We start from the raw sequence: 12,767 nt of genomic DNA, 5'->3' as shown, positions 1-12,767 counted from the left end.
TTAGCATGTTGCTAAGTTAACAATATGATATTCTAAAAAGCACTCATAAATATTGGACAATACTACTTTCAGTAACATAATTTGGATAAAACATAATTGAATCAAGCATTTAAGGTTATTTATAATCAGTATTTCTCTCACCTAGCCTAGAATCTGGAATTCAGTTTTCCCCAAGCTCATTACAATGGGAATTAGAATGAGAACATCATGGGATTGGCTGTTATTGCTTGTGCAAACTAGGTGTTATGAGCAATTACGAAGCAGGATGATTAACTTACCTTCTGGGACAGCCTTCATGTCGGGAGTGTGCCTACGATGCCTTAAAATGCTGCTTTTATACGTTTTGGAACAGAGCAAATATCTCTCATGACTATTTTGTTTTTCATGCCAAAGTGATTTCATAAAAATAATTCTATAAACTGTACACAGTGGATTTCTATAATGATTTCCTGTTTCTTTCTCAGGACTAATTTGCCTGAATTTTGCCCTAATTGAACCGTTCCAACAATTTCAAGAGGTTATAGCTGAGATACACAAATGGTGAACTCTCTAATGGAGGTCACTGAAAAAAACCTCTGATGTTCCCACCACAGGGGGTTGAGAGGTTTCACATCTCACTCCTTCGCTCACTCTCTCGCTTTGTGTCTTTGTGTGCGTCAGAGATATTTCTGGCATTAGGCTCTGGTCACATGCTATTCAGCTCTCACTTTTAGAGATGGTGAGACTGAATTTCTCTTCTGTAGGTAGATCATCTTTTATTCTGTTGCTTTGTCTTTCTGTACTGTAAAAACATTTACCCCTTTATATGGACTTATGCAGGTATGTTGCTTTGGAGCTGCAATGAGTCTTTTATTGTCTCTAAAGTAAAAAGCATCTCTGGAATAATGTGGTGTTTGCTGGTCTGTCAGGTTTGAGAGCCCCGAAAACTTGCAAATCTATCTTTTAAAAGTCACACAGGCATGTACAGACATCTTGCTAGTGATTGGTAGGTCTTCATCTTTATAGGCTGTGACATGTCCTATATCTAACCCATGTTGTGTCTTCCACAGACGTTAAACAATGGGAAACATAGAGAGCCAAAATGGAGACCACGCCTACTACGGTGAGGGGCAGGGCCACCTCTCACGAAAGCACATGGCCCGATCACTTCGCATCTCTAACAAGCAGTCTCGACGATCACGTCATGCCTCATCTAGCAAGGCTGAACACCACAACTCTGAGACCAGCACAAAATCCAGCAGCACCCCTTCCATCCCACAATCCCTGAGTGAAAATGGCCTGGAACCCTTCACTGAGAAGAATGCTTTGGAGGGCTATGGAGGCACAATTTGGGTGGACCGGATGGCCATGAACTTGCGGCCGATGTCCTTCCACGACAACATGGGGGATCCCACCACCACGCCAGGCTCTGAAGATGGAGTGGAGTTGGACACAATGGTGGCAGACAATTGTGATTATGAAGGACTTTTCACAGGTGAGGACACGTATCTTCAGAGGACCAGAGACGGTCCTCGGGAAGGTGGCAGCTTTAAGAAGAAGCGCTCCAAATCTGCTGACATGTGGAGAGAGGATTCCATGGAGTTTTCCTTGTCGGATCTAAGCCAAGAGCAATTGACAAGTACAGAGGAGATTATAGGGACAAATGAGGACAAAGACAAAAGCTTCACCAACTGTGGAGGACGTCGTCGCACCTCCAGCCCACGGACACTCGAGACTCACTCAGGAGAGAGAGCCAACTCTTTAGACGAACTTTGCACACAGAGACTACCTCCTCTTCGTGGCTCCCACCATCTCTATAATGGTCACAATCCTGAGAGGACGGAGGGGGGTGTAATGAACGGTGAGATCTTGTCTCCTGCGGAGGAGGAAGGGAACGGATATGGAGCATACACTCTTCCTTGTCGTCGTTCTCACTGCCTGTCGGAAGGACTGTCCAATCACCAGACTACCATCTGCTCACGTATGCAGGGACGGAGGGCACGAACAACACATGTGAGTTATGCCTCTGACTCATGGTTTTTCCATGTTTTTGACCACTTTGCCTACTTCCGAGCTTCTCAACTTCTCTATTGTCGTCCATTTATCATAGAACCTAGTTGGTAGTTTAAAGTAGTTGACCCAAGAAATTGATAAACAGCAATAACCTTATGGGATTCTCTAAGGAAACTCTTTTAATTTAAAATCTCCTCTACTTTTAGCTCTAATAAAATGTGAAAGATAAAACCCTCTAGGGTCTTTAAAACCAAATTCAGATAGCTTTTAACTTTCGTGATTGTGGATTATTGATGTGATCTGAACTGTCTGTGGTTGTCAAAGTGCTTCCGACTTTGAAAGGTCTCAGGGGACAATTCTAATGTTCCCTGAGTCATGTTCATGCCTTTGACAGCTACTTTGGACACCTGCTCAGTGTTTTTTGAAACATGATATTTTGCATGATCTACCTGCGAGGAACTTTAGTGTTTCTGTGTTGGTAAAGAGAAGCTGCACTTTCTTGACGTCCTCTTTCTGTTCCTCTTTCATGCACAGGTAAACAAGTTGAGAACAAGTACAGATTAGTCTTTTTCTTTGTATCTGTCAAAAGCGGAAAGGAAAAGAGCCATTTAGCAGCTCAATGGAAGTTAGTTTCCATTACATTTTTATGAAATGTCAAACTATTGTTTAGGGTGAAATTCTGAAAAGGAATTCTTGTTTGGAGGATGTAGCTGTAACTGTAGAGGGAGTGACATTTTATCTCCAGTAACCTATTTTGTTTGCATGAAGGATATCACGGCCGGTGAGGGCAGCGAGTATGGAGACAGCGGTATTGACGGTGGCGCAGCTGAAGTCGAGCATTCCTCACGCCGTTGCAAGGCCATGTCTGCGTCCTTCTCCGTCTACTCTACTGCTAGCGGAAGCATCTTCGCGGGAAGCGACAGCGGCAGTAGCAGCGGAGGTGGAGGAGACCGTGAACGTCAACCGGGTGGAGATCAAGGCGTATACGAGAACTTCCGTCAGGAGCTGGACTTGAACTCCCGACAGATGTGGGATTGCCTCGAAGAGGCAGGTTCAGCTGCTAGCGATGAGAGGAGCAGTGGAACGCTAAGCTCCATTTACCCCTCAGACATTCTACTTAGCACGGTGCAGGGCACTGTGCGGAAGGCCGGCCTGCTGGCTGTGAAGAACTTCCTGGGGCACAAAAAGAATAAGAGGGTGGAGCCAGCAGCAAAAAGGAAATGGAAACAGTACTGGGTATCACTCAAAGGTGAGACTGAAGCGATGTTTGGAATGGCATATTGCTACTCTTACTATTTCTGCTCCATCTATAAAGTCTTGTCTGTTACTCAGAAAAAAGGTGGATATAATAATGTGCATCGTCTGCCTGGATGGCCTCTTACATTTGATCAAATGGGCAGTAAACAGCAAAGCACACTTCACTGGGTATTCCGTCCCACAATGCGATAGATTTTACATTTTGCAAATCCTTGACCCCGCACCAGTTACAAAATGTCATGCACCTGCTATTTCACATCAGGCTGATCACACCAAACCCTATTAAATTTATTATCAAATAAATTTATTATCAAATAAATTCTGAGCTTTTGATTCAGATGGTTTGATGTTTGTAATCTTACCATGACTATTCAATCACAATCTAATTTCATGCTCTGGGCCATTTCTTGCAGCAATTGTTCATGTAAAAAGAACACAAAATAGCATCTGAGACATTACAGGTTATCAAAAATTTGTCATCAAACTTTTATATATTTATTGGTGTAGATTAATCAAGTCCTGAAACTTGTTTTACATTTACAGTTCCATATTTTCTGATCTTCCTTTTCACTTTATCCTCCCAGGATGCACTCTGTTTTTTTACGAAACAGATGGACGTTCAGGGATCGACCACAACAGCATCCACAAACATGCAGTCTGGGTGGAGAACAGCATTGTTCAGGCTGTCCCAGAACATCCCAAGAAAGACTTTGTGTTTTGTCTGAGCAATGCACTGGGAGATGCCTTCCTCTTCCAGGTAAGACAGTCTGAATCTCGAAAGATTAATATTAAAGTGATTCCAGTTACTCCTATGAACTTGAATTCTTCAGGGTAGCATTTGAAGACATTGGTGATGTTTTTGTCCATACATTTATGACAACCTGAAAACAGTTGATATAGAATTGTCCCACACCAATGCTCATGGTCCACTGTATCATTCAAAACTGCTGAACAGTGTTTCTGAATTTCTGTGTGTCTCAGTGACATTGTATTCTGTGACAACTAACAACATCCTGCTTACCAGGTGACATTCTTAAAGGTTAACACGTCAGGCCCGACAGTCAAATCTACGTGATTGTCATTTGGTTAATAGTATTTTTTTTTTCAGTGCTGAAAGAATCTATGTGTTGCTATGTCGATTAAATTATATTATATTAATAGTGATGTTTAACCTTATACATGAGTATATATATATATATATAATGTATGGAGTGACAATTTTTAGATACTGTGCCTTCAGGTTTTGCTCATTGTGGGCAAACTGCCATTGGGCATTCTATAGTGATAAGAAGTAATGTTCTGTTTCACTTCTTCTTAGACATCAGGTCAAACAGAGCTGGAAAACTGGATAACCGCCATCCACTCAGCCTGCGCCACAGCTGTCGCCCGTCAGCACCACCGCGAGGACACCGTACGATTGCTGCGCTCTGAGATCAAGAAGCTTGAACAAAAGATCGACATGGATGAGAAAATGAAGAAGATGGGCGAAATGCAGCTCTCTGCTGTCACTGATGGGAAGAAGAGGAAGACTATCCTAGAGCAGGTAAGAACATGCTGCATATGCATTTCTGATTTTCTGATGATTTTAACTTGTACTCATTACTGGAGAGTCAGTGGCGTCTAGAATTATGTTTAGGTGCTTGTAACGGGGCTGACGAGATGTGAGACGTGTGGATCCATCTGCAAGCTTTTATTCAAGAGACGTGGTATAACAGGCAGGGTCGAACAATGGCAAACAGGTATATGGCGGGCAAAAACACAAGAATAGTCCTAGGGCTAGCGTAGGTCACCGATCAGCAGACAGAATCACAGGGGCGAGACGAGAGGGAGAAATCAAGGAAAACAGGCAAAGATCAGAAACCGCAAAAACAGGCAAGGCAAAACAAGGAAAACACAGAGACTCGGAAAGGGGTACAGGCTAGACAATACTCAGCAGAGAAAGGTGGTTAGAGTGGGTGTTATATAGTGAGTGAGGTGATTAGAAACAGCTGTGTGCAATGAGTGCAAATCAGTGCAGTGTGCAAATCGTGCAAGGAATGATGGGATATGTAGTCCGGGGTGTTATGCAACAGTTTGAGTTGTGCGAGAGTCAATGTAAAGGAAAGGGTGACCTCTGGTGGTGAATAAACGGAAGTCCATGGACCAAATTCGTGACAGTACTGGTGAGACTTGTTTGCCGCTGGTTGGACAAACAGATATTTCCACGCAAAATCATGCCATTGGTTAAGCCAATTAATAAAAAAAATAAATAAAGCAAGCTTCGCCTTAGGACTTTTAACTTATTAAACTTCACCTATAAACACTGATGAAATTGTCATTCAATAATTTTTTTGTTTGTTTACTAGGACACGTCAATTATACAGTTAATTGACTCACAGATTTGGGGTTTCTGACATGTCTGATGCTACTGTATATTTTTGATGTGTCTGTTTAATCTCTAACAGACATGTGATTTGATTGATATTACATAAAATCCGAGTGTAAATATGTGTCTGTTCACTTATTGTGTATGTGATGTACTCGTCTGTTTGTGCGGAGGTGGGCTTACTCCTCCATGGTCTCTGAATAGACTCAGGTCATGCTGGCTTGAAGGAGGCATGCTGACTAATGATTTATCACAGCGTCCTCCTCCAGTAAGCAAAACTGTATTAAAAACACTGCCCACACTCTGATAGTCAGCAACATAGGGGCCCTCATCAATGTGCGAACACAGAAAACAATAAATGCAGAGCATGTTGAAATACTGACAAAGCAGAAGATTTTAAATCTTTCTTTTTGTTCAGATATTCCTCTGGGAGCAGAATTTGGAGCAGTTTCATATGGACTTGTTCCGGTATCGCTGTTACCTGTCCAGCCTGCAGGGCGGCGAGCTTCCAAATCCAAAACGCCTACTTGCTGTTGCTTCCCGCCCCACCAAACTGTCCATGGGTCGTCTTGGCATTTTTTCAGTATCATCCTTCCATGCCCTGGTATGAAATACACACATACATACAAACCTCCACGCTCTCAAAACACTCAATATCATTGCATTATTCCCTACTTCTCTCTGTTTCACACACTTACTCATTTCATTCACACTCTCAAGCATGTTTAGTTAATATCCACTTCATTTTAATCCACTCCACGAGAACCGGGTGAGCTCTGAGCTGCCTGCCAGCCTGTTCTTGGCCCCGAGTCGTAACAGAAACTGCATAACAAAACATGTTGTCACCCTCGTGTTTTTGTCATTCCCGTGGTTCAGCAGAGAACGTACAGAATGGCGTAATATGCAGCCGGAGGACCGCAACTGTCACCTCAGAAGAGTCACAGTGAGGCGTGGAAATAAAACTCCCATTTAATTGCGTAACACATTGAGTTCCAAAAACCAAACCAAGATTGACGGAAAATCAATGACGTTTTTAGTAATGAAAAAGGGAGCATTTTTCATCAATGGCACTCAAGCAGTTGATCAATAACTGTCTTTGTGAAACTTCCTTTTAGCTATTTTGCCACTTAGTTTGTGTTTTTAAAAGCATTGTCGCTAACCACTACCTTTTAAACCTTAAATGTCTTTATAAATGTTCTTTTCTAATTTTTTCTGTCTTCTTAAATATAAAACAAGCCGCAGAGTTTTGTCTTGTACTGCAGATATCCCCTAAACTGCTAAGGTTTTATGTATATGCAAACTCCTATATGTGGTCTGATTACTGAGAATATCCTTTATAAATTCTGTGGCACTAACGTTTATTATCCCAGAAATGTGAATGTGGTTTCATGTTGGGGTGTGTGAACAGAACATCTTCACACCATGGCAGTTGATGTGTACTGCTTCTGAAATGAGTCATGGTGTCAGAATTTTTCCCATCACTGATCTTTATTTGAAGCCTAAAGGCAAAGGGATGTTTCCCCCCTCTCTTTCCTGATCTTTTCTCACAGTGTCACTGAGGCCATTTGTAATCAATGAAAGCTAAAACCTCTAGGCAGAATAAAGGTCTGTTCACAACAAGAACAATAACTATAATTATATTAGCGTCCACACCACTGCGAGCTGCAGTTATGAAAAAACATTGATGAAAAAAAACCATTCTGAGAGTGATTCCAACGATGTTGTTCTTCTGTGTTGTTATCATTATAGTTGTGGATATATTCTCATAGAATTAGAACAATTATTAAAACTTTATGTTAGTGCTGTCAAACAATTAATTGCAATTAATCGCATCTAAAATAAAAGTTTTTGTTTACATAGTATGTGTGTGTAATGTTGTATATTTATTATGTATGTATAAATACACACCCTTGCATGTATATATTTAAGAAAAATGTTATGTTTATATATTAAATATATTTATATATAATATAAATGTAAATACATGTAAATATTTTCAAAATATATACTGTATGTATTTATATATGCATAATAAATATACAGTACACACAGATATATTATGTAAATAAAAACATTTATTTTTAATGCAATTAATTGTTTGACAGCACTACTTTATAGCGTTCCTTAGTGTGAATGGCCCTTAGGAGTTATTTATTTAAATAAATCTATGTTTTGTGTCACTTAAATGTTTAATATTAATGTTTATTGTACAATCATGGGATTGGTGAAATATTTAAAGGGACTGTTCATTCAAAAATGTAAATTATTGTAATTTACTCAACCTCATGTTGCTCCAAAGCCAGACAAATCCAAAAGGAGATGTTTTGAACAATGTTCATGCTGCACTTTTCCCATTTTAATTTTTTGGTGAGCTATTCCTTTAAAGATTTCCTCCATAGTGACAAATGCTAAATGGTTTAAAATTATCATCACATGTGCTTGAAACTCTCTTAGATGTTTATTGACTTTCTGTATGCGGGTTTGTGTTGGACAGGTGGCAGCGAGGACGGATGGGGGAATTCAGAGACGTACCCAGGCCCTGTCTCGTTCCTCCAGTAAACGAAAGAGCCGGTTCTCCTCTCTATGGGGCCTGGACACTACCTCCAAAAAGAAAACCAAAGGCAGACCCAGCATCAACCAGGTTCACATCTGCTAGACATTACATACATGTGTTCAATAGAACAAATCACTGTTTATTTTTCATGCAATTAGCAATAGTTATTTTTTATGTGCTATAAGTGCATTAAAATACCATCATTTATGGTGGGTTCCAACTGAAGGTTTTGATTTAACCTCAGGTGTTCGTAGACGGTGAAGAGTCGGTTAAGAGGAATCTCGAGCACATGTTTGAGGACACTGGAAAGGAGATGCTGGTGAGGAGGACACTAACACTTCCCAACATGCTTTGCATAATTAAAACGGTCAAATAGAATGCTCTCAGAGGCAGGTCGCATAAGAACTTAGATGTAAGGGCTGTATGGAGCTTCCAAAGGGAGCTGGAAAGAGCTAGAGAGAGTTAAGACACCCAAGCTGGGCTGTAGGGCCTCGGGGAGAAGCGGCGGGAGGCCCGGGCTCCTCTCCCACCCGGCACGTCCATTAACAGCCAGGAGAGGAGGCAGATGGCGGGTGTTTTGGGAGGGGAGCGTATGCGCATGTGAGTGACAGAATGTTGGAGTGTTTCATGTATTGTCTGCATGTGTTGGCCAGTATGTGAGTGTGTTTAAGTCCCTCTGACCCATTTCCCGCTCTCCTTCACCATGTGTGGGCTTGCTGTCTCTCCATGACGGGGGACCACCATCGCAGCTACTCTGCGGGCAGATTGTTGAGGGGAAGGGGAGGGTGCTAGGCTGTGACCCGATAGTGTGGTGTAAGCTATCTGAGCCAGGCAGCATGCCGTCACTGACAGCAGGCCAGACCCGCTGACAGACCCGCTGACAGACCCAAGAGCTCTCGAAAGACCCACAATAAACATCCCAGCCGGTACACGTCAGCTCATCGATCACCCGCCAGACGTCTAACAGCGCTGTTTGTCAGACAGAGGCGCTGAGTATTGTGTGGGGCTTGCACATTGCTGTACTTGGATGCCAAGTTAATTAGTCTCAGATTAGATATCATCACACTGTGTGCTGCATCGATCCAGACAGCTCTGCTTACGTGTGATAAGGCCGATTTGTGCAAATATAACCGGAAAACTGACACCTTTGTAAATCTGCATTCAGTGGTTTGTGTGAAATCTTCTTGTGGTATTCACTTTTCTCACACATTTTAGGTTTAGGCAACATGAAATTGACCCTATTTACTTTTTTGATGCACATTCCTGGTTTGATTGTGCATGCTTCATTAATAGAGATAAGAGAAAAAAAAACAGTCTTTGATTTTCCTGGCTATTTGGCTTTTTGTTAATGTTAACCAATCAATCCAAGACATTTCTGATGGATGAAATCAAGTTCCTTTCTGTATTTTTAAGATTGCACAATATATCAGCAGTCATGTTATTATCTCATATCAGAGTAAAATAAGCCATAAAATTATAAAATATTAGTATAAAATTTTAAATACCATTCCAGATGGATGAAATCAATCCTACAGCCTGTTAAGTAAAATACAATTGTAAAATATAAATAAATATATAAAATATTATTCTAGGAGATTGAATTCAACTTCCATCCTACATTTATAGGGTTACATAATATATCAGCAGTCATTTTGGTGTCAGTCCAATAGGGAAAACAGGCCATAAAATAGTAAAATATAAATATTAAAATGTAAAATATAATTTCAGATAGTTGAAATCATCCATGTGTGTGCGATATATCAGCAGTCATATCGGTATCGGTCTGATATGTAAAAAAGGCCATTAAATATTATATAAATATATATATATATATACAGTGGGTACGGAAAGTATTCAGACCCCCTTAAATTTTTCACTCTTTGTTATATTGCAGCCATTTGCTAAAATCATTTAAGTTAATTTTTTTTCCTCAATGTACACACAGCACCCCATATTGACAGAAAAACACAGAATTGTTGACATTTTTGCAGATTTATTAAAAAAGAAAAACTGAAATATCACATGGTCCTAAGTATTCAGACCCTTTCCTCAGTATTTAGTAGAAGCACCCTTTTGAACTAATACAGCCATGAGTCTTTTTGGGAAAGACCCAACAAGTTTTTCACACCTGGATTTGGAGATCCTCTGCCATTCCTCCTTGCAGAGCCTCTCCAGTTCTGTCAGGTTGGATAGTAAACGTTGGTGGACAGCCATTTTTAGGTCTCTCCAGAGATGCTCAATTGGGTTTAAGTCAGGGCTCTGGCTGGCCCATTCAAGAACAGTCACAGAGTTGTTGTGAAGCCACTCCTTCATTATTTTAGCTGTGTGCTTAGGGTCATTGTCTTGTTGGAAGATAAACCTTCGGCCCAGTCTGAGGTCCTGAGCACTCTGGAGAAAGTTTTCGTCCAGGATATCCCTGTACTTGGCCACATTCATCTTTCCCTCGATTGCAACCAGTCGTCCTGTCCCTGCAGCTGAAAAACACCCCCACAGCATGATGCTGCCACCACCATGCTTCACTGTTGGGACTGTATTGGACAGGTGATGAGCAGTGCCTGGTTTTCTCCACACATACCGCTTAGAATTAAGGCCAAAAAGTTCTATCTGGGTCTCATCAGACCAGAGAATCTTATTTCTCACCATCTTGGAGTCCTTCCATGTGGGCTTTCATGTGTCTTGCACTGAGGAGAGGCTTCCGTCGGGCCACTCTGCCATAAAGCCGCGACTGGTGGAGGGGTGCAGTGATGGTTGACTTTCTACAACTGTCTCCTATCTCCCGACTGCATCTCTGGAGCTCAGCCACAGTGATCTTTGGGTTCTTCTTTACCTCTCTCACCAAGGCTCTTCTCCCCCGATAGCTCAGTTTGGCCGGACGGCCAGCTCTAGGAAGGGTTCTGGTCATCCCAAACGTCTTCCATTTAAGGATTATGGAGGCCACTGTGCTCTTAGGAACCTTAAGTGCAGCAGAAATGTTTTTGTAACCTTGGCCAGATCTGTGCCTTGCCACAATTCTGTCTCTGAGCTCTTCAGGCAGTTCCTTTGACCTCATGATTCTCATTTGCTCTGACATGCACTGTGAGCTGTAAGGTCTTAAATAGACAGGTGTGTGGCTTTCCTAATCAAGTCCAATCAGTATAATCAAACACAGCTGGACTCAAATGAAGGTGTAGAACCATCTCAAGGATGATCAGAAGAAATGGACAGCACCTGAGTTAAATATATGAGTGTCACAGCAAAGGGTCTGAATACTTAGGACCATGTGATATTTCAGTTTTTCTTTTTTAATAAATCTGCAAAAATGTCAACAATTCTGTGTTTTTCTGTCAATAGGGGGTGCTGTGTGTACATTAATGAGGAAAAAAAATGAACTTAAATGATTTTAGCAAATGGCTGCAATATAACAATGAGGGAAACATTTAAGGGGGTCTGAATACTTTCCGTACCCACTGTATATTAGATACATACTGATATCTAATACTGGCTTTTATATTTATATAAAACTAAAGATTTGTATATCAGTACATCACAATTTTATTGCTCAGAAATACATCCCATTATGTATAGTAAGTTAAATGCATTCCGATGCATGTCATGCTGACATTAAGCACCTTCCTAAATAGTTTGTTTCTTTATTCCTTTTAACAGAAGGACCAAGAGGGTTTGGTGAAAAGTCTCGCCCAACACAAGACGGACAATGAAGTGTGGGTACCTGACTATCTCACGCCGTCTTGGGTCTCTTTACCTGATGATCGGCCTGTGTTGGCTATCATACAGCCAGGGGAGACTGCCATGGAGGCCCTGGAGGCACTGTGCAGGGTAAATATCATGTATAAAAAAACTATTCAAATCAAATACATTTCATTGTGACTATTTAAATCCAGTCAAACTGAAGTTCAGGTAACTAGATTCAGTGTCCTGTTTATTCCTCATATTGCCTATTTAATGTCACATCAAACCACATTGTTGTGACAAGATTAGCATAATATGGCCACACCCACTTTAACTTTCCCTCCAAAAAGTTTAATCACAGAAATATATATCAGTATAGAAAAAGTAGTACACTATTACATTATTTGTTTTTGAACTCTGATATAATGGTAATCTGAAACCTATTGACTGGTGGTTGTTTGTCGCCTTGCATGTGTCATATTTTGTTCTGAGGCGGTAGCTCACATTAGCCACAGATACGTCAGCTGTGCCATGTGTTTCTTTAGCAAACAAGATCCCAGTTTCACTATGCCATCATCTTGCAGCCCACTAGCAACAATGAACAGGACATTTAACACCTTAAACACACTTCGATATCATAAAAGAGTAATCTTATGATTTGTTCATGGCTAACATCTCATGTAACTCATTTCCTGAAAACACGAAACTCGCCCTCCCATCCTTTAAGGTTGGAGTTGTTTAGAAAGTGCTAGAATGTCTCAGGTTACTTATGTAACCATGGTTCCCTGAGTAGGGAATGAGACACTGCGTCCTCTAGGTTTCTTGCCATGCTGCGGACGCAAGCTTCAGACGAAGAAGTGAATGATGTGTAGCTCCCGGCGCCTATTTATACTATAGTCGCACCGGTAGTGACGTCATGGCTGTCGCCGG

The 12,767-nt window shown here is 41.2% G+C and overlaps 1 protein-coding gene across 1 annotated transcript in view; it reads left to right on the top strand.

Annotated features, from left to right (window-relative positions):
* The window catches only part of tiam1a (TIAM Rac1 associated GEF 1a), a 61,814-nt gene that overhangs the window by 17,689 nt on the left and 31,358 nt on the right, over positions 1-12,767 (top strand). The window contains exons 3-10 of the mRNA XM_016240556.1: positions 1,050-1,992; positions 2,761-3,241; positions 3,834-4,006; positions 4,568-4,792; positions 6,033-6,218; positions 8,109-8,255; positions 8,413-8,487; positions 11,814-11,984. Coding sequence (XP_016096042.1) covers positions 1,060-1,992; positions 2,761-3,241; positions 3,834-4,006; positions 4,568-4,792; positions 6,033-6,218; positions 8,109-8,255; positions 8,413-8,487; positions 11,814-11,984 — 2,391 coding nt within the window. The 5' untranslated portion in view covers positions 1,050-1,059. The remainder of the gene's footprint in view (positions 1-1,049; positions 1,993-2,760; positions 3,242-3,833; positions 4,007-4,567; positions 4,793-6,032; positions 6,219-8,108; positions 8,256-8,412; positions 8,488-11,813; positions 11,985-12,767) is intronic.

This window comes from Sinocyclocheilus grahami, unplaced genomic scaffold (genome assembly GCF_001515645.1).
Source record: "Sinocyclocheilus grahami isolate Dianchi unplaced genomic scaffold, SAMN03320097.WGS_v1.1 scaffold593.1, whole genome shotgun sequence".
NCBI classification, from domain to species: domain Eukaryota; kingdom Metazoa; phylum Chordata; class Actinopteri; order Cypriniformes; family Cyprinidae; genus Sinocyclocheilus; species Sinocyclocheilus grahami.
The sequence above is the reverse complement of the archived record's forward strand: the minus strand, read 5'-3'. Positions and strand labels throughout refer to the sequence as shown.